Source organism: Geosmithia morbida (assembly GCF_012550715.1).
Source record: "Geosmithia morbida isolate 1262 chromosome Unknown scaffold_1, whole genome shotgun sequence".
In the NCBI taxonomy this organism is placed as follows: domain Eukaryota; kingdom Fungi; phylum Ascomycota; class Sordariomycetes; order Hypocreales; family Bionectriaceae; genus Geosmithia; species Geosmithia morbida.
The window spans coordinates 1,179,294-1,204,067 of record NW_023336188.1 but is presented as its reverse complement, the minus strand read 5'-3'; the positions used below and the strand labels follow the sequence as shown (position 1 = coordinate 1,204,067).

The following is a 24,774-nucleotide window of genomic DNA, read 5'->3' as shown; positions in this document are numbered from 1 at the left end:
AAGATTATAGATAAAAGATGACTTCACAACCCCGCTGATGCTTGACATGATGAACCCCTCCGATATCCACTCTAGACCCTTGGAACCTGTAGCTCGGTTACCCGCGCTTTGCCTTCAATTGCTTATCTCGGGTGTCCCCATCAATGCATCTCCACCCCCACCCCTGCTTGTTGCCTACCATCGACACATGGACTCAAGCATTCCCCGGTACTCTATTCGTCAGGCGGCGAGATGCATCCCTGCTTGTCGCCACATGCAGAAGTGGCTTTGCATGCATCATGAAGCTGGGAACCAGGTTTGACGACCTCGCCCCGCCAAAGCTTGGTGGACTCCATCATGGTCACCTCCGTTATAGGCCCCTTGTTGCACATGTCTGCCATTGTGTGAGCCGGGCTTATATTCTCAGAGGCTCATGCACCGGATTTGACTCGGGCGCGTACAATTCTACATTACCCATCACAACGGAAAGAAGATAACAGCTTCAGCAATGTCCAAGGTATGGGAACCCGAGAGCCGATGGATAGACAACGAGCAAAATTATCGTATTGACACCGGCCCTTCTAGTTCTCGCTCACGGGCCGCGTCGCCATTGTCACTGGAGGCTCTAGAGGCTGCGGCTATGCCTTTGCCCAGGGTCTCGCTGAGGCCGGTGCTGACGTTGCGATATTCGACATCCTCGAGACCGCCGAAGAGAGTGTGCAGGACCTGATAAGAGACAACGGTATCCGTGCCAAGGCATACGTCGTGGACGTGACGTCTCTCGAGAGCCTCAAGGAGGGCTTTGCCGCCGTGCACAAGGACTTTGACGGAAAGCTCGATATCCTGGTGGCATGTGCGGGCGTCAACAAGAACGTGCACTTCCTCGACACTGAGGAGGAGGACTTCGACAGGCTCTTCTCCGTCAACTGCAAGGGCGTCTACTTCTCCGCTAAGTTGGCCGCCAAGGCCATGATCGCCAACGGCACCAAGTGCGGCAGCATAGTTCTCGTCGCCAGCATCGCCTCTTACATGGCCATCCGCTCGCAGCGCTCCTCCGCATACTGCGGCACCAAGGGGTCTGTGCGTGCCATGGTTGCGCCCATCGCCGCGGAGCTCAACGAATACGGTATCCGTGTGAACTCGGTCAGTCCCGGCTACGTGCGGACGGCCATGACGGAGCCGTTCCCTGACCTACTGGACAGCTGGAAGGATGAGATAATGAACCATCGCGTGGCACAGCCCGACGATATCAAGGGCGCCTGCGTCTTCTTGGCGAGCGATGCCAGCAAGTACTGCACTGGCTCGGATATTCTTGTCGATGGTGGAGTGACAAAGTGGTAGATTATATCTTGTACATAGCCCAAAGTATATATTTAGTCTCATCCGATCATTCTTCGTCCGGCCCATGATTAGAAGATCTGCCAGACACTGTATGTGGCCGCGGCTGGATTGGAACCTTGCCCTCAGCTGCCCACAGGTTGATCGACCTCAAGGGACATCCTCTCGACGCATGACAGAGGCAGGTATCTCCGAGGTGTCAGCGTCTGGTCGTGGAGAGCCCACACTGACATCTTCGTCATGGCGCCTTCGCTTCTGAGGGCATCAAACCCACCTCTCAGCTCCACCATTCTCCACAAAGCCTCAACATGGGCCATCACGGCTCCGAAATCCTGGGTTATAGCCTGAGAACAAGAGTCAGATATCTTCAGCATGTAACCAGGCAGGGCATCCTCTTACTGAGTCGAGGCCGATGGCCATGGCCTTGAGGATCGTCACGTCAGTGACCGTTTCCCCCCGGCTCTCGATATCTTGTCTCAGGCTTCTTATTGCCAAGATACTGAACTGCGCGGCCATAGCTACACTCTTGACGCGCACCTGCAACGTGCCGCCACAACGCGAGAGGTCTCGGCATGCTCCCAATAGGACGCAGGCCAACATCCCGGCGTCGGCAGCGGCCATCTGCATCCAGTGGCTCAGCATCAGGGCTGGCGAGGCGACGTCTTCGTCCTTCAATGAGATGGATCCTGTGCCCAAGCTTAATTTCGACACAACTAAAGATTATATCAGCATAAGCCGGGCGTCGATTCCAAAGCTTGTGAACCTACAGTGGTAGATCAGAGACCATTCGATTGTGCTCACGGGCCTCGAGAAGCTCTGGAACGGATCCACAGCAGGCATCCCAACCTGGCTCGTGATGGAGCTGATCCCTCTCCTCTGAGCGACCGCCTCCAGATAGAACGGGTGCTCCCGTCGGTTCATCGGATACGGGACCAGCTCTTCAACCTCACATGAGTCTTTGTCACTCCCTCTGCGCTGATAATCGGACACCTTCTTCTTCCTCGCGAGTGGATCTCGGGCTGCATGACTTCGGACTAATCTTTTGTGAGCTCTGGAATTCCCCCGGCCGGTCGAGCTGACAAACTGAAAGCCGCCTTGTGATGCCATGATTTCGTCTCCCAAAAAAAGAAGAAGAAGAAGAAAACGAGATTTAGTGGGATTGCCAAGATACACATTTTCCAAAAGAAGAAATGAAAAAGATCAAAATTCTGGGATAGTTTCTTCTTTATAAGCTTCTGCGGAGTTGAGCATCCGTCCAGCCGCCGATTCCGCCGGATGCCAAGTATTGCATTTTCCTAATCAGGTATAGCGGGAGCTCCTGTGTAAGCCGCGACTTGGTCCTCGAGGCGGAGGATTATGGCATCGTAAGTAAGAGGAGTTTGATGATCAAGCCTGATGCGAGATGATTCGTGACGACTTGTCATGATCTCCTTTCCGTCGTAATTCCGGTGCTTCAAGTGTCTTCTTGAGATCATCTTAAAAGGTTGACTCTTTCCTTCACTTCTTCGTCGTTAGTGAACCCTCCAGACTCATCAAATCGACTACAATGGCCATCGACTGGACCCCTTACAAAGACATGCCCGGCCTTGCTGGAAAGGTGGCAGTAGTGACTGGTTCTACGTATGCTATCTCTCTTTCCCTAATTCAATTCCTTCTTGCCTAGCTGACAGCCGGTCCCCCAGATCAGGAATAGGCTTCCAGACAGTGAAGCATCTGGCTGCAAAGGGTGCCAAGGTATATCTGACTGCCAGAACGGAAGCCAAGGCAAGAATGGCACAGGAGGAGCAAATAAAGCTGAACCCGGGGCTGTCTGCGAGCCAATTGCCCTGGGTGGTGGCCGACTTTGATTTCCCCGAGGCCGCTGCTGCTGCCGCCGCAGACATCCGATCTAGAGAAGGCAAGGTCGATCTTCTGAGTACGTCTGAGACTCTAGAGCCCAATATTCACGTCTTTCCGCTCACATTTCCTCAGTCAACAATGCCGGCGGCGCTCCATCCAAGGAATCATACTCCGAAGGAGGGTGGGAAGAATCCATGACGAGTTCGCAAGTACAATCCAGCCTTTCGCAACTCACAGGCACTCGGTCTAACAACTTCGAGAGAGAGAGAGAAAAGGCATATTGGACATTTCGCTTTCACAAATGGGATCCTCCCTCTCATGAGAAAGGCGGCTCTGTCTCCGGACGCCGATGTCCGCATCATCGTTGTATCCTCCAGCGCCCAATACGCCGTGCTCCCAGCTAGCTACCCCTTCGACTTCACCAAACCGGACCTGCTCTACGGAAAACTTCCGTACGTGCCCCTATCTTACAAGCTGTTGCGCGCAGCCGTCATCAACGTCGACATGTTCCGCTACGGAATCTCCAAACTCGCCAACGCCCTGTTCGCCAAGCAGCTGCAAGCGCTGTTGGACAAGCAAGGGGTGCCCATTGCGGTCTTGGCGATTCACCCGGGATCCGTGAGGTCCGATGACGTTCACACAGTCTTCAAGCCGTACGTGTGGCCCATCTTATCACGTATGTTCGTGCCTACGGATAAGGGATCTTTCAACACCCTGTTCGCAGCGACGGCCAAGGAGATCCGTCGAGAGCCAAAGAGGTACCTTGGCAAGTACATGGAGCCCATCGGAGCTGTACGTCCTGGTCACCCGCTGTTACAGAGTGAGAAGCAAGCACAGGGCCTTTGGGATACGACGCAGAGCGAAGTGGAGAGATACTTGGCAGCAAAGGGTTCTCCACCCTTGTTAGAGTGGTAGGTCTATAGCTACCTTCTCTGCGTAAGAGGTCTCGGATGTTATCGCCCTCACACGAATACCGGTACCATCCCGCTTATGCTTATGGTAGCATCGATCTTGTCTATATAGCTCTGAGCTCTACCTGAAAGATCATCTTGTGTCTAGTGAAATTATACAAGCTGTTTAGTCGCCTCGAGTCCGTGTGCCTTGTAGGTGCCTTCGTTCTGTGAGACCGGGCTAGGCGTTTGCTTCCTTTGTTAGTCCGACCGCGCTTCGCATCTGAAAATGAAGAAGAGAAATTACCATCGACAGGCCACGAGGCTTTCTGTTATCTGTCATCCTCGATCAACCCATTGGTCGATCTTTCCCAGGTCGCTCGAAAGATTCCCGGATATCTGTTCGAGATAGATCATAGTGGCTAGTTGGTAAAGCTTCGCTATCCGCTTCCTGTCCTCTGCGGCTCCAAATTCTCTTCTCCTGCATCTCTTGATGGCTCACGCACACCTCGCCAACCGTGTATATAGGTATCAGCGGGCTGATATTGGTCTGTAATGGCGTCCCCCAGTGCCGGACAGATCTTCGGTGGTCACGCCAGTGTCGAACGCCGAGGCTCGCCATTGATGCATGATAATGAACCCATTCCGAGAGTACTGGGAAATCGTTCCTATCAAGTACCCGGACGATAGCCCTTCAGTCGTCGCCCTGACTAATCCAGAAGAGACGGAGGCCGTAGCCTCCGCATGGTTCACCTGCCTTTGCGCAGCGGTTACAGGACGGCAGGGCACGGTCGCAGCTGACTATCCGGGATATAATGGATCCCGCCGTAACAAGGTCTGGAGCGTATCTCTGGGCACTGCATACGCAAGGTGCATGTATAGCTGACAAAGTACATACCTTTAAGTAGTGTATCCTCTTGACGCCTTCCCCATCTTCAATCGCAATCTAGATTGGTCCGTCTGTGTCGTCCGAGTCAATCTTTCGCTGGGGGTCTAGTTCCATCAGTACCACAACCAAGAAATATCAGATGCATGAGGATGATGTATGAAATCACCGTGCGTCGGGTGGTGGTAAAAACAGAGAGTTGAGGAAGCAGGCCTAGGTCCGTCCGAAGACGAATAAAAGTACGGGGCATGTGCAGGAAGGGCTCGGATTGCATCTGCAGGGCAACTCGGTGAGAGCTTAGTATCAGCCGTTAATGACATCTTGACATAGCCTTGTGCTGAGAGGCACGTGTGGACGTTTAACTATATGTATTTGTCAGACGACGAGTCTACTAGGAGTAGGAGGTAATGAGGTAAGTGACAAGGTCTGCTGAGCAATGGCGAAGCAGAGGCAATATAGTAGTAAAGGCACCAGCGACAAGAGTGTATGTGAATCGATCGTTCTCGTTCCTCCATAATATCGAGGAGAGGATTCCATACTGGCCTTGCTCGGCCAAACTTCAGTTCGGGGCCAACAGGAAACGGATCATTGCCAGCTTCAGGTTATAGTTGTCGCCGCATATGATGATTATCAACCAAATCCACAAGTACGATTTGTAATCAATTTGTATGTAGACAATTTATACGTGGAGCTGAAGCAAGCACAAGGAAATATTGCATAAATAAACCTGTTCCATGACTCTCCTGAACTGGATTCGACAACATCAACCATCTCTTTCAGTGACAACGACAATATCAATCATCTCTCTCAACCACAACGACAAGTATAGGCACTGCACTATCTGCAATGGCTTCATACCTCATTACTGGCGTGTCTCGGGGCATTGGGGTAAGTCTTGCCCCGTCAGATAAAGGTGCCTATGCAGTATACTGACGAGAGATTTCTCGCAGTTTGAATTCCTGAGACAATTGTCTAGCAACCCAAAGAACACGGTCATAGGCCTTGTGCGCAACAAAGTGGCCACTGAGGATAAAATCAGAAAGGAGCTGGGTGAGAGACAGAATGTCCACATTTTCACCGCATACATGGAGGACTACGACTCTATCAAGGTATCCAAGAACCCCTAAAGTCATTGCCGAGCATCATACAATTAACAACTACTTGGCCTACAGCGGAACGTTGCCAATGTCTCCCAGATCACAGGAGGGAAGCTTGACGTCATCATCGCCAATGCGGCTTTTATATCCATTCTCTCCGGATTTGATGCGCTGAGTACTCTGTAAGTCGTAACATGACAGCTCTACCTGAGGAAGGACACTTCTATTCTGAGTAACGTCCAATTGACGGGACTGACAACAAAAATAAAAACAGGGGTGACTCTCCAGACAAGCTAACGACTGACCTGGTCGAGTCATTCAAGGTCAACACCGTCGGCAACATCCACCTCTTCAACCTGTTCATGCCGCTCATCCTCAAGGGCAACACCAAGAAGGTCATATACATCTCGAGTAGCATGGGTCACCCCGACTTCGTGACCAAATTCACCCTCACCAACGCCGCGCCTTACTCCATCAGCAAAGCTGCCATGAACCTTGCTGTGGCCAAGTTCAGCGCCGAGTACAGCAAGCAGAATGTCTTGTTCATGAGCATCTGTCCCGGAGTCGTCGACACGGGCACGCTGGACAGTCGTAAGTCCGAAATCATTCTATTCTCATTTCTGTAACCTAAACTGACTTCGCACGCGACAGTTACCGAGGAGCAGCAGGCTCGTATGGGGGAGATGGCCAAAAAGTTTGCCGAGTTAGAGCCTCACTTCAAAGGACCCGCCACCCCCGAATCCGCGGTGCAGCATGTCCTCGCCGTGATTGACAGGTCCAGTGTGGCCAACGGCAATGGAGGAACCTTTGTTTCTCGCTTTGGAAACCAGGAGTGGCTTTGAGCTACCATAGTTGGAAAGAATGTGTACCAGAACCGCTCACTAGGCACATTGTTGGGCTAGGACTACAGCTGGAACACACAAGGCTGTAATCTTGAATCCTCCAGTAACCCTGGTCGACCCGACCCTTAGGGTCAAGAGTTCAAATAAAATACCGGAACCTAGGATCCTTTGGTCCATTCACAAGTTCGCTAGTGTCGATATCCTCGGCCTTGAGATCGACTCCCTGCTCCTTATTACGCCTCTTATTCTCGTGCCTCATCCAGAGGCCCAACCAGAGCGTGAATACGATGCAAGTCACGTTGCACGCCGCCGTGGCGATAAGGGTAGGCGCGTAACGCGGAGCGTACTCGGTGCGGAACGTAGCAGCAGACAGGATGCCGCCCAGGTTACCCAGCCCGACGAGCAGGCCCGTCGTGGCAGCGCGCGAGTTCTCCCCCATGTTATTGTTGTTGTGCCACCCGTGGACGAGGCAGCTGGGGATGTAGGCGCCCCCGGCGAGCAGGAAGCACGCAAAGTAGGCGGCGCCAACGTGCGCGGTGGCGTCGATGGTTGCGAGGATGAGCAGGCCGACGAAGCTGATCGTCAGGGACCCGATGATGTGGAAGGTGCGCTCACGCCGGCGGTCCGAGCTCCAGCACACGGCCAGCAGGACGAAGAACCCGACAAAGTTGGGCGGCACGGTGAGCAGGTTGGTGATGACGACGCTGTAGCCTAGACGGCGGAGCACGAGGGGCAGGAAGTTGGCCGTCGTCGCAAAGGCCACCGGATACGTGAGGCTGATGATGCACCACAGTATGAACTGCCAGTTGCCCCACGCCCGGAAGCACTCCTTCACGTTGAACTCCTCACCGACCGTCCCCGACCCGTCGCGGAGGGTGCGCTCGGTGGCCACCTGGCGCTCGGTCTCGTTGAGGAACCACGCCGTCTGCGGAGTGGCTGGGAGCCACCAGAATGCCGCGACGCCGAGGATGACAGTCATGGACCCTTCAATCAGGAACAGGAACATCCAGCCAGTCACGCGCGGATCGTCTATCTGGAGCACGCCAAACGAGATGAGGCCCGAGAAGGCTCCGGCCAGCAAGGCGCTACCAAAGAAGATGGCAATGCGGAGACTCAACTCGCCGCGCGTGTAGAAGAGTGTAAGGTAGAATATCACGCCGGCGAAGAAGCCTGCCTCGAACGCACTGTTTCAAGAACAGAAAGATGTTAGTCAAAAGATATGTGCATGATTCAAATGCACGGTGGCATATTACATACCCCAGAAAGAGGCGCAGAACAAGCATGCCGCCAAAATTCTTGGTGGCAGCCTGGATGGTCGCCATTGCTCCCCATCCCACCATCAAGGCGGGAAGCATGGTCTTCCCAGAAAACTTCTTTGTGAGCATATTGAGCGGCAGATCGCACAGGCCGTTGGGGATGTAGAAGAGTACGATGAGCAGGGAGTACTGTTCCCCGACAAAGTTGAGATCCTTGCTCATACCGCCCGTCTCTGCATTTCCAAGGTTGCTCTTTTAGAGTATATGCATTAGCTTCTTGATTCGGGTTTGCGGGAGTGTACACGGTTAGACCTACGCGGTCGACAGAGTTGAAAAAGTACATGATGCTCAGGGCGGGGAGAAGATAGAGATCCATCTTGCGAACTTGAGATATCAACAGTTAGCATTTCTACCTATTCCGGCATCCCTCCGTTGAGTGTTGAGGTTGGTGATGATATCTTATACCGTAGCTCTTCTCCGCCACGGGGTCTCGTGCCCCCACGGTCATGGCCTCGGTATCCCTCATTGAGGATACGCTTCCCCCGATGTTGGCCTTTTTCTCCATTGCGAAGGGTATGTCCCGGTGCGTAAGGACGATAATGGTCTCGGTAATTCCTAAAGAGCAAAACAGGAGAGTCCCCGGTAGATGTGGTGTTACCGTACACGATGTGCCTCTCGGAATAGGTACTTCAATGGCTCTAGATATCTTTGGAGGGGGCCAAGACACTATTAGAAAGAAGATATACACGTACTATTTCCGATTAGCTACGGGTATCCAGGGTCTCCTCTCCGGACGCATAGTAATCTTCTACATCGGGTATAACGACGAGGAATCATCTTCTATCCGCCCGGGGTGATGCGGGCGTGGGACAGTGAGACCACACCCCCCCACCCTTGATAGGCGCTCATATCTGATATGCGAGATGTCAACGACAGCCAACACTGCTTAACCAGGGGAACAAGGTGATAGTAGTTATCACTGTATTATCGATATTGAGAAAGCGGGAAAATTACTTGCAATAGCCATGCATTAGAGAGAAGAAAAGATCAGGCCACGAACGTCCCATCTCGAATCTATCTTGCCCTCCTGGCTCGCTTACACCGACGTTGCTGATTTTCCGAGCTCTACATTTACTAATTCTCAAGTATCGAGACTATTAGTCACAATGTCGCATCTCTCCGTAGCAGGCAGTCAGGCTACTTTGGATTCCTTATTTTCTTGGATGGAGACACTATTTTAGGACACAGCTAATCTACGCAACGGCAACAGGTGCAGCAGCCGGGACCGGCACCGCGGCAGCCTTCTTCTCAAGGCCCTGCTTGAACATCTGCGCACGTCCGTAGGACTCGGCGTACGAGGCCGAGACTACCTCCTCCACCGTAGCGGGGGGGAATTTGGCCGGGGCATCCGCCGACTTGCACGTGGGGATGCAGTCGACGACGAAGTCGGGATTGCCCGAGACGAAAACGGGGATAGAGTAGCGCTCCTTCCCGGACTTGTTGATGACGCGGTGGACATTGCTCTTGTACTTTTCGTTTGTCCAGCGGGACATGAGGTTTCCCAGGTTGACGACGAGAGCGCCCTCCTTGGGTGGGACCTGTATCATTCGCGGTCAGTAAAGGTGCTGCCCACACACACTGATGTTCGTTCTCGACCAAGAATGGAGAGGACAGAGGATGGAGAGACGCACATCGATCCAGACATTGTTCTTCTGATCCCAGACCTGCAGACCGTCCACCCTGTCCTGGAGGAGCATGGTGATGGCGCCAAAGTCGGTGTGGGCGCCGATGCCGCGCGTGAGCTTCTCGTCGGCATCCTTAGGTTGGGTTGGGTAGTGCAGGAGGCGCATGGTGGCGACGACGCCGTCGAGGAACTTGGCGAAGTAGTCCTCGGGCAGGTCGAGCGACAGGGCGAGCACGCTCATGAGGTCGGAGGCGAGCCCCACGGCGGACTTGTAGTAGATCATGGTGTTGCGGTTGAACTCGCCGGCGTCGCCGCCGAGCTCCTCGGGCCACTGGTTAGGCCCGCTGTTGAGCTTCTTGTTGACGAAGTAGGGGTGGGTGGTTGATAGCTCATCGCCGATGTAGAAGCCCTCCTTGAGCTCAGGCTGGGTGCCTTCCTCGAGGATCTGGGATCGAAGCATCTCGTACCCGCGGTTCCACGTCGTCTTGTCCTTGGACACCTTGTCCTTTTGCTCCTGCGTCAGGTTGAAGAAGTCCTTGGCCGACTTCATGACCTCCTTCTGCTGCTGCAGCGGCACGCCGTGGTTGATGATCTGGAAGAAGCCGTTATACAGGCAGCTCTGCTTAACCTGGTCGACTACGGCCTGCTTCTTGGCGGCATCGTCGCTGTAGAAGCCTATGCGGGGTGTTAGTATACGTCAGCCGGTATGGAGCTCTCGGGGAGACAGTGTTACAGACCAGAAAAGTCAATGGTGGGAATCTCGAGCTGGCCCATGGTGGACGTTTATGCTGTAGGATGGAAGATCCAAGGATGTGCGGATAGATTGATTGATAGACTCGGTAGACTGCTGACGTAGAGAGAATGAGAGAGAGCTGGTGTATTGAATGCACAACTCTTATGTTGATTCTCGTCTATACTAGTCCTCTTCTGAAATACGTCAGCCTTGGAAAAGATACAGCACCGATCACAGTGCCGTTCGCGACTACTTCGCTTGCAGCTTCGCGGCTTCGCCATTTCGCTTATTGGGTAACCGCGAGCTCTCACGCCTTTGGCAATTATGCTATCGAGACGGGTTCGACGTATTATTACGACTCCATATACCCGAGATACAACAACAAGAACGGGCGTGGCAAAACGAGGGGCCTGTTGCATCTGCCCGAGAGCCCGCTTGAAATCTTCGAGGGCTACCAGACGAGGGCGACAGAGTACGCGTGGTGGATACGATAAGGCAGTTGAACTTATCTGCTGGAGTGGTGGTGTGCCACTCCCAACTCTCCCACTTCCACTTCTCCCCACTCGACGTTTCGCGAGACCATCATGTCGGGAGTGGGGGATGTGGATTCCGTGGTGTCGGCCTCCCACCGCCCTGCCCGTATCTGTCTGGTGTCTGTCATCTGGGTTGCATTGTAGATCAGTGTGAGGTAGCATGGTGACCAACCAGCCTCTATACAATCAGCCGAGCTCAACCTCTGACAGACAGCATCGTCGGGAAGGTTACCCTTTTCCGAAGCAAAGCTCGGAGCTGGAACAAGGCTGCGGAGTCGGACTGCCTACCTAACTGTAGCCAGCACAGCGGAACACCACACGACTACGAAGGGAGATGAGATATATCAAAAAAATTCCAAATGGATTCACGGAGGAACTCATACCCCCGTTCGTCCCGCAAACATCATCGCAGCTCCACAGACGCGCACAACACAGGAAGCGCAGCAACAGTATTCTCGAGAGGGTAACAGTCTACATTCCCACCCATCTCTCCAACAATCTCCCTATGCCATATACGTATTCGCTGCGTTCAAGAACAAGAGGGGAAAAGAAGAAAACAAAGAAACGCCAAAGGGGGTAAGCGGGGAGGGATTTCACTCTCCAGATCAGAAAGGTGAAGAGCATGATTCCCCCTCCATCCCGAATCTACGCAGCAGCCGCCACCTCGACCGACTTGTCGATGCCATCAGCCTTGGCCGAGTTGACCTTCTTGCCCGTCTTAGCAATCTTCTCGAGGACGGTCTCGTAGGGGAGGTCGGTGACGACCTTGGCCGACTGGTTCTCGAGGGAAACCTCGTAGCTATCGACGCCTGCGGGGTAAATTGTCAGAGAACGTTCCAGCTACAAGAGGAGGAGAGGGGGGTATATGAAAGAGAGGAGAGGATAAGATAGAGATGTGAGAGAGACTTTTACCTTCAAGCTTCTTGAGAACGCGGTCGATAGCGCCAGAGCAGCCGCCGCAGCTCATGCTGACGTTGAACTCGTAAGTGTGCGACATATTGGGTGGAAGAAGTAGTGCGGGGCAAAAGATTTGCGCTGTTGTCGTGGATCGTGGAGAGAGGAGAAAAAGAGAGGTTGAGGATGAGGATGCAGGAAGAGGAGAGAGAGAGAAGAATATTCTTTTGAAAATCAGGGTGCCTCGATGCTTTCTAATATAATAAACCAAATTCTGCTGCTCTTCTGCTTTGGGGTTTATTATTAGGGGGGGGGGGGAGGGGAAAGGGGACAATGTTCGAGGATGAGAAAATGAAGCAGCGGGAGGAGGCGCAAATAATCCTGAATTAATAATGCCTCCTGGTTGCTGACGCCATTTTGGCGCGTCTTCTGTGCCGACTTAACACACACTGAATAGCAAACTTCATTTCATCGTCCAAAAGACGTGTCCAATTCAGGTTCAAACTGTAGTAGCAGTAGTAACAGTAGCGCTGACATCCGCAGCAGGATTTATCACTACAGTAGCAATCTACAGGTACTGCCTATCATTCTTGCAGCGTACCTGTACCGGGGCCAGGGGCCATCATGACGTACATCTACTTGATAATAGATTAAAACAATTACCGGAGAAGTAAACTAAGTCCACATGAAACTTGCTCACCATCCTCATAGTCTGGCCAGCGCGACATCACACGCAACCTGTTACGTTCTGGAGGAGGGGGAGCTTGGCTCTCAGAACAGGGGAAATGGACGAAAAAATCCCATACGACGTGCCGATACTCCCGTACGCGATATGATGTAGATAATAATACCCCATGAACCATTAAATGTGCTCAATTACGAGCAACACACACAAACATACACGCACAGGAAATCACCACTTCAGCACCGTACCCTTCTCGACAACTTCTCCTGTAACGTAGTCGACAAAGCATTCCGCGAAGCCGCTTTCATCGCGCTCCTCTTCATTATGTCGACGTTTCACGGCCGTCATGTCGTCCACCCCGATCAACCAGTACTCTGAGTAGCCGTATAACATGCTATTGCAATGTTCCAGCTTCACCATGAGACCCCACGGCGGCATGTCCTCTTTGGTCCATGTCGGCATCCCAACGTCCCGGGGCTCTGCCGCGTCCGGCTCGTTTTGCGTGCCACGAGTCACAAGTTAGCAGTAGCTGTCTACGTTGTCATTGTCATCGTCGTCGTCGTCGTCATCGTCGTCGTCGTCGTCGTTGCAACCGTCCGTGCCCCGATCCGGTTCATGGATGAGAAGGCCACGGAGCGCGAGTCGCCGTTAACGTAGTGTTGGACTGGCGGGGATCTCAACCTCGAAGTCCCCTCCTAACATCATATTGGCCGCATACCGTGCCCTCGTTGTCTTCGTCTAGCATCGTTTGCCAGATCGTATTCCGCAGCTCGATGGTGAGACGACGAAACGTGTGGGGTTCGGTTGGCATGGTGGTGGTGTTTCTCATATATGTCACCCAGAATGCTATATGAAGCTGCATTTTTTTCCCCAATTCGTATATATTCCTATTAGAAAAGTCAGGGTCGTAAATTACCCGTGTCATCGTTTGTTGATGAAGAGATGGACGTGTGTAGCACGTTCAGTGGGAGCAGTCTAATTAGCTAGCAGGCAGGCGATGACGTCGCTCCTCGTTGGGTCGTTGTCAACCCTTAGGAGACATGACCACAAGAAGTAGTCATGTGCATCCAAAGTGGTCGGTCTCATTTCATACCGAATCATTTACAATAATGTCTTCTTTCCATCTTTAGCACAATCCCCCCCCCCCCCCCCCCCTTTTCTCCCTCAAAACCTTGACTCGACCTTCTTCTCCGTGTCCTGCAGTGCCCAATCACTAGAATGCTCGCGACTACGAACCGCAGCAGCCTGCTCTTTTGTGAAACCCCTCGCCTCGACGGCAGGGTTATACCCGAGACCATTCTTACGGCCGATAGCGGTCGATTCGAGATCGGCGGGGGCAGTGCGGCCGTCTGCGCGACGGTAAACGGTGACGACGGCAGCACCGCCCAGTCCGAGGTTCTGCTGTAGACAGTACTTCGTGTCGGGGACGGAGCGGTTGTTAGCCCAGCCGCGGAGGTGCCAGACGAGCTCTGCGCACTGGGCGATGCCGGTGGCGCCAAGCGGGTGGCCCTTTGAGATGAGCCCCCCCGACGGGTTTACGACGTAGCGCCCGCCGTAGGTGATGTCGCCCGCGCGCACGAGCTCGTGGGCCTTGCCCCTGTCCGACAGGCCGAGGGCGTCGATGACGACCATCTCGTTGGCGCTGAAGCAGTCGTGCAGCTCGACGACCTGGCAGTCGCCAGCGGAGATTCCGGCCTCGGCCATGGCCGTCTTGACCGCCCGCACCGTCATGTCGTAGCCCATCAGGTCGATGCTGCTCCGGGAGAAGAGGCTGGGCGCGTCCGTGGCGAGACACTGCCCCGCAATCTCGACGGCCTGCTCCCTGAGGTGGGGGCGCGTGTCAAGGAAGTCCTGCGACACGACTATGGCGGCCGCCCCGCCGTCCGACGTAGGGCAGCACTGCAGCTTGGTCAGCGGCCCGTGGATCTTGGTCGAATCCATGACCTGCTCGAGCGTGTATACGTCCTGGAACTGGGAGTACGGGTTCTTGGGCGAGTGGGCGTGGTTGATGCGAGCAATCTCGGCGAAATCCTCTGGTTTGGCACCGTACCTGTTTTGATTTTTGATTTTTTTTTTCAATGTCAGTAACTGATAGCACTTGAAGCGATTGCTGGTACTACTCGAAGCGTAAGGATAGGGGGAGGAAGGCTGGGTGACAGACTTTTCGATGTACTCGAGACCGGCATTGCCAAACATCTGAGCCGCCCCAGGCGCATTGGTGACGCCCCTCGTCTCGGCCATCATGCGGTGCGTCGTGCCCATGGGGTTCTCCCGATCTTTGAAGAAACTCTGGAGGCTCCCCGGCATCATCTTCTCGAACCCCACCACCATGATGCAGTCGGCGCCACCCGCCGACACGAGGTTGCGCGCCATAGCCAGCCCCGTGCTCCCCGTGCTGCAGTTGTTGTTTACGTTGTAGATGGGGATCTGCGTCATGCCGAACTGGTAGAAGACGCGCTGCCCGCACGTGCTGTCGCCGTAGCAGTAGCACGCCACGCCCTGCTCCACGTCGTCGTAGTTGATCTGCGCGTCCAGGAGGGCCTTGACGCCCGCCTCGAACCCCAGCTCCGTGTAGTCGACCTTTCCGCGGGGCTTGATGAACTTGGTCATTCCCACGCCCAGGATGTAGGCGGCAGACTTCTGCTTGTTCTTGGGAGGCATCTTCTTTTTTTTCGATTCTAGTACGTTTGATCCTTATGAATTCCGATGTGTACGATCTGGGAGCAGCAAATTTGTTGAACGTCAAGGATATATATATATGTATACATATACAAAGATGATATGTTATGGGGGGGATGGCTTGGGGGAGGGAGAACGTTCCTCGGCAGATGATGGATCTTATATCCGTACTCAGCACCTAATTATGCGGACCAGCTTTTGTCCCACCTCGGCCGGATTTCAAACCCCGACTGTGAGCACTTCGGTTAAAAACATTTGATTTCCATACACGCCATCATGAATAGCGCTGATCTCTTTACAATCTCATAGTTATACGTTGCCTAATTGATAATGGCATAGAATCGTCCCGAGCCCTGCATAATGCGGGGAACATCTGTTGACCCCAGGATTTACTTCCAGACGGCCTCGGCATTTCCCCACTAGGAATAGAGAGATATCCTCTTTCTTCTCGTTCCATCCAACTCGTCACCTCCAGAAGTCGAAGAAGTATTCCCAAGTACTGCGACTGATAGTATCACTACTGTATCACATTGTTGCCATCAGTGTTCTTCGTCCTGGTACCTCTTCCTACCGCGGTTACTCTCTCTCCACATTTGTCTGACCATGTTGAGCATTCGAGGTACATTAGGCATCCCTATCCTCGTTATAAACCAATACGTCACTCTTTTTTTTTATAATCATATCAAATCACACTCCAGTCTATCTCATTAACTACCCCCTTTTGTTATAGGATTATGAAAGAATATACTACACATCCCATCCCCATCTACCTCTCATCCTCGGGCCATGCGCCAGGAACATCATCATCATCACTATAATACCCCTCAAACACCTCCTGCTCGTTATCCACGCCCTCATCATCGTCGGGCGCAGGCTCCCCCCTAAACATGCGCATGAGCGTCTGCACTAAACCAGGGGCATTTGCCCGTGCAGCGTGCTCTTCTAGATCCCTCTGGAGCTCCGGGTCGTTCAGGTCAAGAGCATCCAGTTCCGGGTTCTCAAAATCGTCGTCTCCGGGAATACCAGCTATCCCCATGCCACCTGCCGCTCCAGCTCCAGCTCCAACGGCCTGAGCCCGAGCCTGCCTGCGCTCCATGAGGTTCCGCAGCTGCGCCTCAATCTGGTGCTCCATTGCCCTGGATCCGGCATTCATGTCCTTCCACGGCATACGGCACCCTTCTCCCGTGAAAATGTTGTCCTCCTCGCGTGGCGGGAGAGGGTCAAACTCGTAGTTGGGCTGGCTGTCTAGGAGATCGCGCGGAGCCAAGGCGATGATGGACGTCTGGCCCTCCAGGTACGCCAGGCGGGTGACGCCCAAGTCAGGCGGGGAGTCGTCGACGGGAAGCGAGGAGATGTCGACGCGGTCCAGTGACTTGGCCACCTCCTGGAGGAGCGACGTCGCCGCAGTGTTGTTCCAGAGGTCCTTGGTCTGGTAGATGTACAGCTTTACCCAGAAAGAGCGCCGGTCGGATTCGGCGTTTATACCCCAGATGGATGGGGGTGCATCTATCCCGAGCTCCTGGTAGAGTGCGCAGTAGAGCCACGGGAGGCGCCGTATGCCCTGCTCCAGCTCGGCACGCGCGCCCTCGATATCTTTAAGCTGGAGCTTGGCCAGCACACCCGTCTGCCGCAGGTAGATGGTGTCGCGGTTGTCGCTCGTCTTCTCCAGCTCATCCAGAAAGCTGACGAGCCACTCTGCCTCGTACGCCCGTATGGCTAGGAAGTGTATGAAATGCCTCGTGGCGTAGGGGTCCGCGTGGTCCAGCGCGAACAGCAGCTTGGCCCACTCCAGAGCCGTCCGGTACGTGCCCTTGCGTATCAGACTCCGGAGGTAGTGGTACCCTGCTAGCCAAAGCTGCCGGTTCTCCGGCCGTCGGAAGTCGAGGCGCGCGCGGCCGTTCTCGAGGTCCTGACGAAAAGCCGATGTCGCCACACGACCAAACGTGAAGAGTGCCCTCTCGCACAGCTCAGCTGACAGGGCCATGTTCTGGTCCTGCTTAGCCACACTGCTGACCTGTAGAAGTGTCGACACGTGGTAAGCTATTTATAAAGCGTCAGTTACACGAACCTTTGCTTTTTTTTCTTTCACGGGGAGGTTCCAAACATACGGACTTGCTGCAGCAGGTAGACAATCCTCATCGGGTCACCCATCTGCACACAGGAGAAGAAGAAGGTCTGCACAGCATCATACTCCTTGTCGTGAACATATGCGTACTCGGTAGACGATCCATCCTCGCTCTTGCCAACCTGCTTCATTCCCAACCCTCCAGCCGTCTGACGCGGCCAATGCTCTCGCCCCTGGATGAAGACGTTACGCCTGAGTGACACCTCCGGTAGCCTCTTAGCTCCGGGAGGGCCACGCAGGAAAGTCTCAAGGTCCACCTGCTGTTGTGTCGGTCCGCGCCGTCGCCGGTTGTTCTCAATCTGCTGCTGCTCTTCCTCCGCATGTGCGGACTCAATCACGTCCCGGCCGAACAGGTGCCTCATCTCGTTCATGGCCTTGAGACGGTACGTGTTGATCCCGAGGAGCTGATTGATCCGCAGCGTTGCGCTTGCTGTGGCGCCTCCTGTGGCAACCCCGTCTCCCCCTTGTCGCGTGCTCAGCTTGAGCTCCTTGAGTGCCTTGTCAATTTCATCCTCTTCAACGTCCTTAGCTGCACCACTCTTGACCTCATCCTGCGCCGCGGTCTTGGCCTTCTTCTTCTTCTTCTTATTCTTCTTGCTCTTCTTCTTGCTTGGTGGCGCTGCTGATGATTCTGCTTCGTCTCCTTCTCCCACCCTCCCAGTCTCCACTGTCTGGTCCTGCATTTCCTCCTCCTCCTCCTCTTCCTCCTCCCCACCAAGAGCAGCAAACAGGCTCGCTCGCGGTTTAGCTGCAAGGGGCGCCGGAGCGTCGTCCACATCGCTTTCGTTCTCCGATTTATACTCCTCCGATTCTGTGTGGAGCTTCTCTAACTCGCCCTGCTTCTGCAGCTTTCGTAGTTGTCTACTCGACATGGCGTCTCACCCGGTTGTGAATGTGCGGGGTGCTTTCTGAGCTGGTGTGGTTGCAGGGCAGAAAAAAGAACACACGACGCTGCTGTCGTTACTCGTAGTATAGTGCCACTGACTACTGAAGAGAGGAAGATTGACCTTGACGCATCACCTGAACTCAAGGATATCAACCACGTATGTCACATGAAGCGCGAGGTTTACTATAAATGTTGAGTGGCCAACTTTGCTTTTTTTTTTTCAAGTCGCCGAAGCTCAGGAGTCGTACCAAAAAGCATGACGTGTAGTGGGGCAGTCACTCCCTAACTTCCACTTGCCAAAATTGTCAACGCTTGGATGTTTCCTCCACTTTCTACGACCGTATCTCCAACTCGTCGTACCATTACTTGCTGAAGGTAAAACATCTAAGTCTTACAAGTACATCACACTTTACATCGCATATAGTAGGGGAAGAGGAATGGTTTGATGACCGTGTATTATAGGATCCGTCGCGGGTCATGCGCGCGGACCTGCTAACAATTCATCGTCATTGAGCCTCAGTTGTTTGTTTTTTTTCTCAATTTTTTTTTCATATTTTCCTTTTTTATGCCGCTCATGGCTTTTGTATCATGCCTGGATGTCGTTTGTACTCCCTTGGCTTTTCCCATGATCATTCATATCCCACTTGCTAAGCCGTACTACCTTGTTAATGCAAAAACAACGGGCATTTCTGGAAGAAAAAAAGTAAAGACATGAAGAAACCTGCTTCCCATATCTTGCGCCTGCCTCCCCCCCTCCAATCCCCCGGTGATTCGACCATGGTAATCAAAACTCCAAAAGCTCCAGGCTGGGTAAAAGTTCCCGGCCGAAAAGGTGAACACGTTCCTCTTGATCTCGCCTCTGTTGAGAAGGAAATAAAGACCAAATGTGAAGCTGAACGAATTGACCTGCTTCTCTGCTTTGTAAAGCAAACCGACTTTCCTCAAATGAATCGCAAAGCTCGCGTTGTTGATAATCATACACTTATAAACGAGAAAGGGAAACACAACTGGAGAGGAAAAAAATCAGATATCCATCACCGCCATGTCATATCGGCACGGTTCTATCGTTTTTAGTTGACGACAGAGGTCTGGTATGGGGGTCGGCTACCTCCACGCCCGCCGCGACCGAAGCCGCGGCCACGACCGCCGCGACCACGACCACGTCCTCGGCCACGATAGTTGCGGCCGCCGTCGACGCTACCTTGTCCAAAAGTCTCCATGTTGCGTCGCTGCTCCTCATCGCGCCACTCGCGGCCGCCAGGCTTGGAGCTGCTGCTGTCGGCTCGGTCCTTGGCCTCGCTCGAGATGTTATCAAAGAATGAACGCGTCTTGTTGTAGGCACCGTCCTGGCCCGCAGAACTATCCGCGGGGGAAGCTGCCGAACCGTTGGGTGTTTGGGTGAGAGGTGTTCCCTCGTTGGCAGTCTCCTTGAGGATTTCCGACTTGTTGAACTTGGCGTTGGATTGGGCAAAGTCAAAGTCCGACTTAGGAACCTCAACTTTGGCCGCGGGCGGCCTGCCACCTCGGCCTCGTCCGCGCGCAGCGGTGTAGTCACCCCTGCCGGAACTGACCCGCATCTCGTTCACCTTGTTCGAGAGGTTGTCCATAGCATTACCGCTGTTGCCGTTTCCAAGCTGGGCCATAGCAACGGCCACAGCGGCCCTGGCTGCCGTCGTGGCATCTTGCACACTTCCCGGGGTCGTGACCGTCGTCTCAACGCTGGCCTTCTCAGCCTGCTGAGGCAGGGCAGGGGCAAAGGGCCTGGTCGAAGCACCAAGTGGCACTACTGGGTTCACGCGATCGTTCCTGAAACCAGCCGGGCCTGTCTTGGGACCCTCCGGGAGCTTGGGTGCGGCCTCAGTGAGGTGGGTAGCGGCCGACTTGACCTCCTCTACCGAGGGCTTCGAATCGACAGGAGGGATAGGTGCGTCAGCAGTCTGACGCGCTTGCTGGGCGAGAGACTTCGGCTCTATTAGGGGCGCCTGTTGCGAGAGAGTCACAGGCTTCGCATCTGGCGGGTCAGAGCTTAGCGGGCCCTGTTGAGCTCTGGAACCTTCAGGGCCGGGTAGTCCTCCGGGGCCCGGAGGAAACTGTTGGTTGCCCCAAGGCCCAGGTCCGGGGCCACCTGGTCCGGGAGGGAAGCCCTGGCCAGGGGGAAACCAGCCAGGAGGAGGGGGGTATGGCATGTTGCCAAAACCTTGGGGTCCCGGACCGGGCACGGGACCTCCACGTCCCCACTGGCCAGGGGGGCCGTAGAAGTTGGGGGGATATGGCTGCTGCCCAAAGGAAGCTGGCGGAGGAGGAATGTTCCGGGGGACTACCCGAGGTTCCGGAGGTCCCTGGGGTCCAACCTGGGGTCCAGGACGGTTCCGTGTAGCCTTTCAAATGGAATCAGCAAAGGTCCTTCCAAAGTTCGGTAAATTGAAAATAGTGAAGAGATGTCCAGATCAGAAGGAAGGCAACGGAAATATCCACACGGTTTTGCGCTTTCGGTGGTGACAATTTTACATCCGGTATAGTTCATCACATGGACGGGTGGCGGTACAGAGTACAAGGGCATTATGTAGGGCAGCAACAACTTACGCCGACGATAGCGGGGTCATCAGGCATCGCAGGAGGCTTGCTCTCCTTGATACCGGGGTGGTCCTCGATGCGCAAGTCCTTCACATCGCTGCCTCGGAAGACGATGTATTCGTAAACCTGATCTGAGGGCCCAACCTCCTCTTCGGGGCGGCCTCTGCGGCCTTCTGTTCCAAAGGAGCGAACATTTTCAAGCGACACGGTTGATTCATCCGAGTTGATCTCGTGCAGAACACCCACGTAGCTACAAGGAGATGAAAATGATTAGCGGGGCGGTTTTCGACACGTTGTCGTTGTAGCACTTGTACATACCGAATGTCGCTTTTAGAAATGAGAGAAATACGAGAGCTGCAAGGGCTGTCAGCGCCGTCTCGGTGATGCATTGAGGCAATGTCGCCCTTGTGCGCACCCTAGAAATTCAGACATCTCGGAACTGTTGTGGCTACGTGGAGTACGTAGCAAAGCTTCAGAGGACGCCGCTTCCGCCGAGGTGAACGCAAGTTCAAATAAACATATGCAAGGGGAATCAAAGACGAAATAAAAGATGAAGTGCCGGTTGGGGGCGGACGGCACCGAGGATGCTGTGTGGTATTGTGATGGTGGAGTAACGGAGAGGAAAAGTGGCAGTTTTGTGTGTGTGAACGAAGTAAAAGTAAAAGTCTTTGCGGCCTCATGGAGAAAAAAGGCTGGGAACATATTGATGTTGTTGTGGCCCGGCACTACTATGGAATAACACCGGCTATACTCCAAGCTTGAAGCCGGGGGCTGTGAATGCCATTACGGGTTAGCTCTAATTCAAGCCGCTTACCCTACGCCACGCTCTGTGTGCTTCCTGTTGGCAACAACGCACGATGACCGGTAGACGTGAATATAGTGGTCTCTGCCTACTAGGACGACCTGAGTCATTTAGTATGTGTCTTGGTTCTTGCTTATTGAAAGGAAAATAAATCTATCTATGAAGTTATCTACAGATGTGAGTGTGGCAGCAGCCAGGGAGCTGCTTAGTCATATACCATCATGGATGCCACATCTGACAAAATAAAGTAAATGGCACTCTGTTCATCGTTTGAAGTATGTGAAGAGTTATTCCTTTCATGAAATATTCCTTTCGCTCGATATACATCCAGTGATGTTGCTTTAATACAGAAAATAGTTTGGTGTTTCTCTACTTTACAACTTCGACCCACCATACTGTGATATGTCATTATATAGGTGTCGCTTACCTCGTTGTCATACAAGAGAGCATCTTGGGGTTTGAGAACGGCACGAATGAAAATGCAAGTAAGAACATTTGACAGTCTCTCTAAAAAGGCTCTCTGGACCACATTTGAGGTTCGCCAGAGCTACCGTTTGCTCTATCATACAGGGAAGAGACGCCATGAAGATCTAACAATCCTCTACTGAATGTTTGTCACGGCATCCTGATCACGTCTTGTTTTAAACCAACGAGTGTTGTGTACGTGTCGTGCTCCCAAAAAGCTGGAGAAGTGCTCATTGACCTCCAACAAAAGGAAATAGAAGAGCTGTAGAGAAAAAAAGGACAGAAAAAGCCCGTAACGCCTAACTGGAAGAATTGAAGTAAGAAAAATCACTTAAACTTGCTGTAAATGACTGCGATGATGAGGAGCACAAGGACAGTAATGATGGCCACGGTAATTATCCGATTTGTAGCCATCCTGAGAATAGAGCATTAGTATTGGGTATAGATCTCAAAGAATATGGTGATAAGAACGTCATGCTCTTCAAAAGTGACCGTACCTACGAGCCATCCCCCTCAAAGTCTTGATGCTCCTGTCAACGTATCCCTCACTCTCCAGCAGACGATCGTGGGTATTGCTGATAACGTCACGCTGCTGATTGAGGTCGCTGAGGACGCTGGCGCCAATCTGTTCCGTCTCGTTGGCGACGGCCATGGTCGACTTAAGGCGCTGGCTGCTGCGCTCGAGACGGTCAGTCCCCGACAGGAGCTGCTGGCGCTGCTCCAGGTGCGGGTCTGACGATCCGGCCGGGTCGTCGGTGTAGCGGGATCCGAAGAGGGCGGAGCGGTCCGTCGAGAGGCTACCTAACTTGCGCTTCGCGGCGTCGACGTCTGATTCAAAGTTGCGCAAGCGCTGGTTCACCTTGCCGCGCGATGAGGTGGGGATATTTTGCTTTTCGAGGCGCATCTGGCCGAGCTGTTTGATTTTGAGCATCACGTTAATAACATGCGTATGCGACGGCAATCGTCTATCCATGGCTCGCCCGCAACCTACGATTTCATCGGCCTCTTCGAGTGCACGCTCGGCCTGAGCGAGGGCGGCCTTGCGTGGCTCGCCGGACAGCTCGGGAATCTGATCAAGCTTCTGGGCGATGTCGGCCTGAACGAGCTTGAGTTCAGCCTCGTAGGAGCCAAAAAGCTCGGAGCCCGCATCGGTGTCGAGAGGGTTCGCCATCTTGTCGGGGAATGGTGGGACCGGTGAGGTTGTTTAGGTGCGGCTAGTCGAGGTTCGCAAGAACTTGGCAGCAGTGATTTATTGAGTCGTTTGGAAGTGGTCGTTGTTGATGCGTTCTTATATTACTCTCGGAAAGCCGTTGGCGTAGTGCAGGTAGGTGTGTTGTTGTTGTTGTTGTTATCCTGGGGCCTTGTGCGAGCTGATTACGTCTTCCGTCGTCGGGGGGGGGGGGGGGGGGGGGGGGGGGGGGGGGGTGGGAGGGAATCAATGTTACACTCCGTGGTTTGGAATATGCGTGACGCTGCCACAGGCGTAGCTTCTGATTCCTCCAAATTTCAGTCACGTGCACCGAGCTGGGTCATTGTCCACACCTTTAGATGAGCTAGATGTACTCCAACTGCCATCCTCCAAGTACTGATTCTTTCATGAACATGTCTACAGTTGTTCACACGATACACCCCTGATTTTTACATCCCTATCTCGCCAATGGTAAAATACCGCATATATGAATGGAATACTTGAACATTGCGCAAGTACGTGATGCGAGAAATACCAGGCAGAGATCACGAGCTCGACTTGACAGGATTACTTGATTACTGTGGGATAGATACGTCTAGTGACGCGGAGCGGTCGCAGCAGGCAATCACGTTAGGATGTTTGCTCTCTTTGAACTTCGTTGACGGCTGGTGGAGAGCAGTTGTAAGTTTTAGTGTTCTCGTCCCATCCGTTTGATTCTTCCAATCTCTCCCGCGCCGGATGTTGTTGATTGCATTGGGTGTTCCACCCGTTATGTAGCATCGGAATAATATCTTCCAACATTCGTGGGCGGAGCCCTGATTAACTGATAATCTATTATGGGTTTCTCGTGGGTTCATAGTATAGAAGTAAGGCAGACGTTTAACGTGGAATGTGTTTTCATCTAAGACTGAATCTTGCTTCCTCTTATCCTCTAGTGACCAGGATGTGGCGGTTGTTAGGTCATGGTAACGGTTGCATACACACTGAGCAGCCACGCCACTAGCAAAAGACCGGATATTAGTAGAGCTGTTCGATTTTATTCTCCACCTGTGACTGGCCCAGCCTATTGCGAGGCCCAGAAGAATAGCACGTGATTTGGCGGGACCCTTGCCTACTACTTTTACACTCAAAAAATTCCTTTCCTTTTCTCCTTTTCTCCTTCCTCTTCATCATGAAAGTTGAACCCCGGTGCTTGAAGAAAATAGGCTCGACGCCGTGACCTTGTCACGTTTGATGGCGTAGAGTTGATAATATCCGGGTAGATTGATGCTGGCTTGTCCCGCACGGCGCTTTCAAGAATTGGTGATTCGACCTACCGTTTACCGATCCCGTTGAGTGTCCGACATGCTACCGAGTTCAACTGTGTTCTATCAGAAGTTCTGGGGCATGTTATAGTAA

At 53.4% G+C, this 24,774-nt stretch overlaps 7 protein-coding genes across 7 annotated transcripts; 1 reads left to right on the top strand and 6 right to left on the bottom strand.

Moving 5' to 3' along the window:
* Positions 1–487: 487 nt before the first annotated feature.
* Positions 488–6,871, top strand: GMORB2_1111 (Short-chain dehydrogenase; the record flags this gene model as incomplete). Its single annotated transcript, XM_035463093.1, has 11 exons — positions 488–496; positions 565–1,316; positions 2,627–2,681; positions 2,801–2,937; positions 3,000–3,232; positions 3,377–4,067; positions 5,757–5,820; positions 5,883–6,041; positions 6,105–6,211; positions 6,304–6,620; positions 6,681–6,871. The coding sequence occupies 11 exons, from the start codon at positions 488–490 to the stop codon at positions 6,869–6,871; spliced, it is 2,715 nt and encodes a 904-aa protein (XP_035324517.1).
* Positions 6,872–7,010: 139 nt separating this feature from the next.
* Positions 7,011–8,692, bottom strand: GMORB2_1110 (Major Facilitator Superfamily; the record flags this gene model as incomplete). The annotated part of the gene is made up of 4 exons (XM_035463092.1): positions 7,011–8,055; positions 8,129–8,379; positions 8,444–8,511; positions 8,593–8,692. The coding sequence occupies 4 exons, from the start codon at positions 8,690–8,692 to the stop codon at positions 7,011–7,013; spliced, it is 1,464 nt and encodes a 487-aa protein (XP_035324516.1).
* A 688-nt stretch (positions 8,693–9,380) lies between these two features.
* Positions 9,381–10,585, bottom strand: GMORB2_1109 (Isopenicillin N synthase; the record flags this gene model as incomplete). Its single annotated transcript, XM_035463091.1, has 3 exons — positions 9,381–9,725; positions 9,819–10,486; positions 10,549–10,585. The coding sequence occupies 3 exons, from the start codon at positions 10,583–10,585 to the stop codon at positions 9,381–9,383; spliced, it is 1,050 nt and encodes a 349-aa protein (XP_035324515.1).
* Positions 10,586–11,722: 1,137 nt separating this feature from the next.
* On the bottom strand, positions 11,723–12,074 carry GMORB2_1108 (uncharacterized protein; the record flags this gene model as incomplete). Its single annotated transcript, XM_035463090.1, has 2 exons — positions 11,723–11,886; positions 11,990–12,074. The coding sequence occupies 2 exons, from the start codon at positions 12,072–12,074 to the stop codon at positions 11,723–11,725; spliced, it is 249 nt and encodes an 82-aa protein (XP_035324514.1).
* A 1,746-nt stretch (positions 12,075–13,820) lies between these two features.
* GMORB2_1107 (sterol carrier protein 2) lies at positions 13,821–15,317 on the bottom strand (the record flags this gene model as incomplete). Its single annotated transcript, XM_035463089.1, has 2 exons — positions 13,821–14,706; positions 14,818–15,317. The coding sequence occupies 2 exons, from the start codon at positions 15,315–15,317 to the stop codon at positions 13,821–13,823; spliced, it is 1,386 nt and encodes a 461-aa protein (XP_035324513.1).
* A 784-nt stretch (positions 15,318–16,101) lies between these two features.
* GMORB2_1106 (Pfam:DUF654) lies at positions 16,102–18,332 on the bottom strand (the record flags this gene model as incomplete). The annotated part of the gene is made up of 2 exons (XM_035463088.1): positions 16,102–17,375; positions 17,444–18,332. 2 exons carry the CDS (start codon positions 18,330–18,332, stop codon positions 16,102–16,104), a joined length of 2,163 nt encoding a protein of 720 aa, XP_035324512.1.
* Positions 18,333–19,416: 1,084 nt separating this feature from the next.
* GMORB2_1105 (vesicle transport through interaction with t-SNAREs 1) lies at positions 19,417–23,358 on the bottom strand (the record flags this gene model as incomplete). The annotated part of the gene is made up of 4 exons (XM_035463087.1): positions 19,417–20,685; positions 20,930–21,170; positions 22,685–23,100; positions 23,179–23,358. The coding sequence occupies 4 exons, from the start codon at positions 23,356–23,358 to the stop codon at positions 19,417–19,419; spliced, it is 2,106 nt and encodes a 701-aa protein (XP_035324511.1).
* Between the last annotated feature and the right edge of the window lie 1,416 nt (positions 23,359–24,774).